At 39.1% G+C, this 2,133-nt stretch overlaps 1 protein-coding gene across 1 annotated transcript; it reads right to left on the bottom strand.

Moving 5' to 3' along the window:
- Window positions 1-513: 513 nt before the first annotated feature.
- On the bottom strand, window positions 514-2,133 carry LOC146681110 (uncharacterized). The gene is made up of 3 exons (XM_085449342.1): window positions 1,820-2,133; window positions 1,358-1,674; window positions 514-1,149 (listed from the first exon to the last, which is right to left on the bottom strand). The coding sequence occupies exons 1-3, from the start codon at window positions 2,062-2,064 to the stop codon at window positions 794-796; spliced, it is 918 nt and encodes a 305-aa protein (XP_085305468.1). The 5' UTR covers window positions 2,065-2,133; the 3' UTR covers window positions 514-793.

Here is a 2,133-nt window from a genome sequence, read left to right as displayed (position 1 = left end):
AAAGAAACGTAATCAAAAAAATCTGGAAAACCCTATTGAAAGTCGGACATCTTCTTTTAATTGGAACAGCAACGAGAATAAAAAAGAAAAAAAAAAGTTAATTAGTTTTTTTCTGCCATCAGTGACCCCTTACAAGACTGCAACAATTTTCATAAAAGGCACAGCTCTGTCTGTTTAGGACCAAACCAAGGTCAGCACCTTTCTATTTATCTATTACTGCAATTTTGAAGGGATATTCACTAGTTACTATTATGAGATGAAGTGAACTTGAAGTTTCCTTGAATATTGCCATTAGTAAAGGCAGAGAGCTTTGACAGGGCGTTTATGGGTGCTAGGGATGGAAAAAGAAGATGTTATCACCAGAGGTGGAAAGAGTACTCAAAATTTGTACTCAAGTACAAGTACTGTTACACTGGTTAAATTGTACTCAATTACAAGTAAAAGTACTGGTGTTAAAAAAATACTTGAGTAAAAGTACAAAGTACTGTTCTCAAAAACTACTCAGAGTATTAATTACTTTTTAACAGACTGATGTTTTATTCTGTTGTCAATAGCAGGCATTCAACTCGATTCACCAGTATAAATATTTATGTTCAAAGCACATTTTTCAGATGAACAAGGTATAGAAAGGTAACTTGTTTTGTAAATAAATGTAGATATAAAAGGAGGAATTTTGTTTGTTAAAACAATGACAAAAATGTTTCTGAACATGCGTAGAACCATTTAAACTTTTCCCCATACACTGAACAACAGGCAGGTAAGTGTCTTAAAGTCTTAGCATTTCTTTCACACTTTACTTTCTGAACCTTTTGTTCAGTTTCAGCAAGAGCTGGTTTTCTAAATTAACAGAGGCAATCCGACTTCGTTTGGCAGTGAAGAGTAGACCAGCACAGCTAAAAAGTCGTTCACACGCAGCAGAAGCAGGCAGAGCTGTGTTCAGTTTAAGAGAGAGGTTTTTGATGGCTGAGAAGGAGTGCAGAAGCTCCATGGTGTCTGTGGCACAAGCAAGATAACCATCAAGCTCAACTGCACTTTGCAGCCTTCTGGAGATTGGTCTGGAGAAGAATTCATCTTCATCAGATGACTCTCTTTGCTGATCCTCACTCTCATGCTCTGTCATTTCAAGATGTTGTTTGATGTATGTCAAGGCTGTAATTGCAAGTAGATAACACAATTTTGTTATTTAAATTTCAGTGATTATTCCTGAACACAAATTTAAAATCGGCAAATTCTCAAAAAGGATTGTTTAGTATTCAGGACAGACCATCAATAACTTACAATGTATTAGGTGAAATACTCACTTAAGCATGTGTTCAAATGTAAAAATACACAAAAATGGGATCACATGAATCCTTACCAGCCTCTGTTACATCTGCTCTGTCAGTCCAGGAAGTCTTGAACTTGGGTAAGAGGACTGCAGCTGCAGCCAACTCTGGATCCTCCATCATCGCTCCAAAACGCTTTTGAAGGCCATTTTGCAGGGCTCTGATGAGTGGCACGCATGTCTTGCTTGATGTCTCCAGCCTGCTAAGTTTGGACAGTAGTTGTTGGATTACTGGCAGGAGCCATCCCATAAAGGAAGTGGACTCAGACTGAAGGATGTTTGAAGCTTTCACCAGTGGCTTCATGGTGGTACAGTACTCCCTTAGGAATGCAACTTCTGCAGGACTCAACCTGTAAGACACAACAACAAAACCCACCATGACTATAATAGGGATCTTCTGATTTAATATTAAGAGTCTGCTCACGTTTTTAACCATCCATTAAGGAAAATTCACAAAATTTGAAACCATATTGGTAGGTGTCCAATTTTACTCACATTTTCACCTTGAACTCCTCACAAATGCTCCTGATGGCATCTTCCCCCTTCTCATCAATGATGCGTATTATCCTTTCAATGGCAAGGTAGGTTGAATTCCATCGTGTTGCATTGGGACCAATGATCTGTAGTTCACACTTGTCCTCTACCACTTCATTAGCCAAATGAGATCGGCCAGTTTTGTTCCAAATGGCCTGGCATTTTGCAAAGGTTGCACGGGAGAGCCTCTTGTAGGTTTCATTCATGCTCTCTGCTAGGGCAGCATCAGTTGTTGCCACAAGGTTTAGCAGGTGACATGCACATCGCTGATGAGG

The sequence above is a fragment of the Copadichromis virginalis genome, linkage group LG23 (genome assembly GCF_057382275.1).
Source record: "Copadichromis virginalis isolate Kocher_CV1m ecotype Utaka linkage group LG23, C_Virginalis_male_GT1.1, whole genome shotgun sequence".
Lineage (NCBI taxonomy): Eukaryota > Metazoa > Chordata > Actinopteri > Cichliformes > Cichlidae > Copadichromis > Copadichromis virginalis.
The sequence above is the reverse complement of the archived record's forward strand: the minus strand, read 5'-3'. Positions and strand labels throughout refer to the sequence as shown.

Bases quoted from the DNA above. Each gene is read 5' to 3' on its own strand.
- LOC146681110 (XM_085449342.1), bottom strand. From the start codon at position 2,064: ATGAATGAAACCTACAAGAGGCTCTCCCGTGCAACCTTTGCAAAATGC. The intron at 1,675-1,819 runs GTGAGTAAAATT...TGTGTCTTACAG, and splicing joins GAGGAGTTCAAGGTGAAAAT to GTTGAGTCCTGCAGAAGTTG. The intron at 1,150-1,357 runs GTAAGGATTCAT...TTGCAATTACAG, and splicing joins AGCAGATGTAACAGAGGCTG to CCTTGACATACATCAAACAA.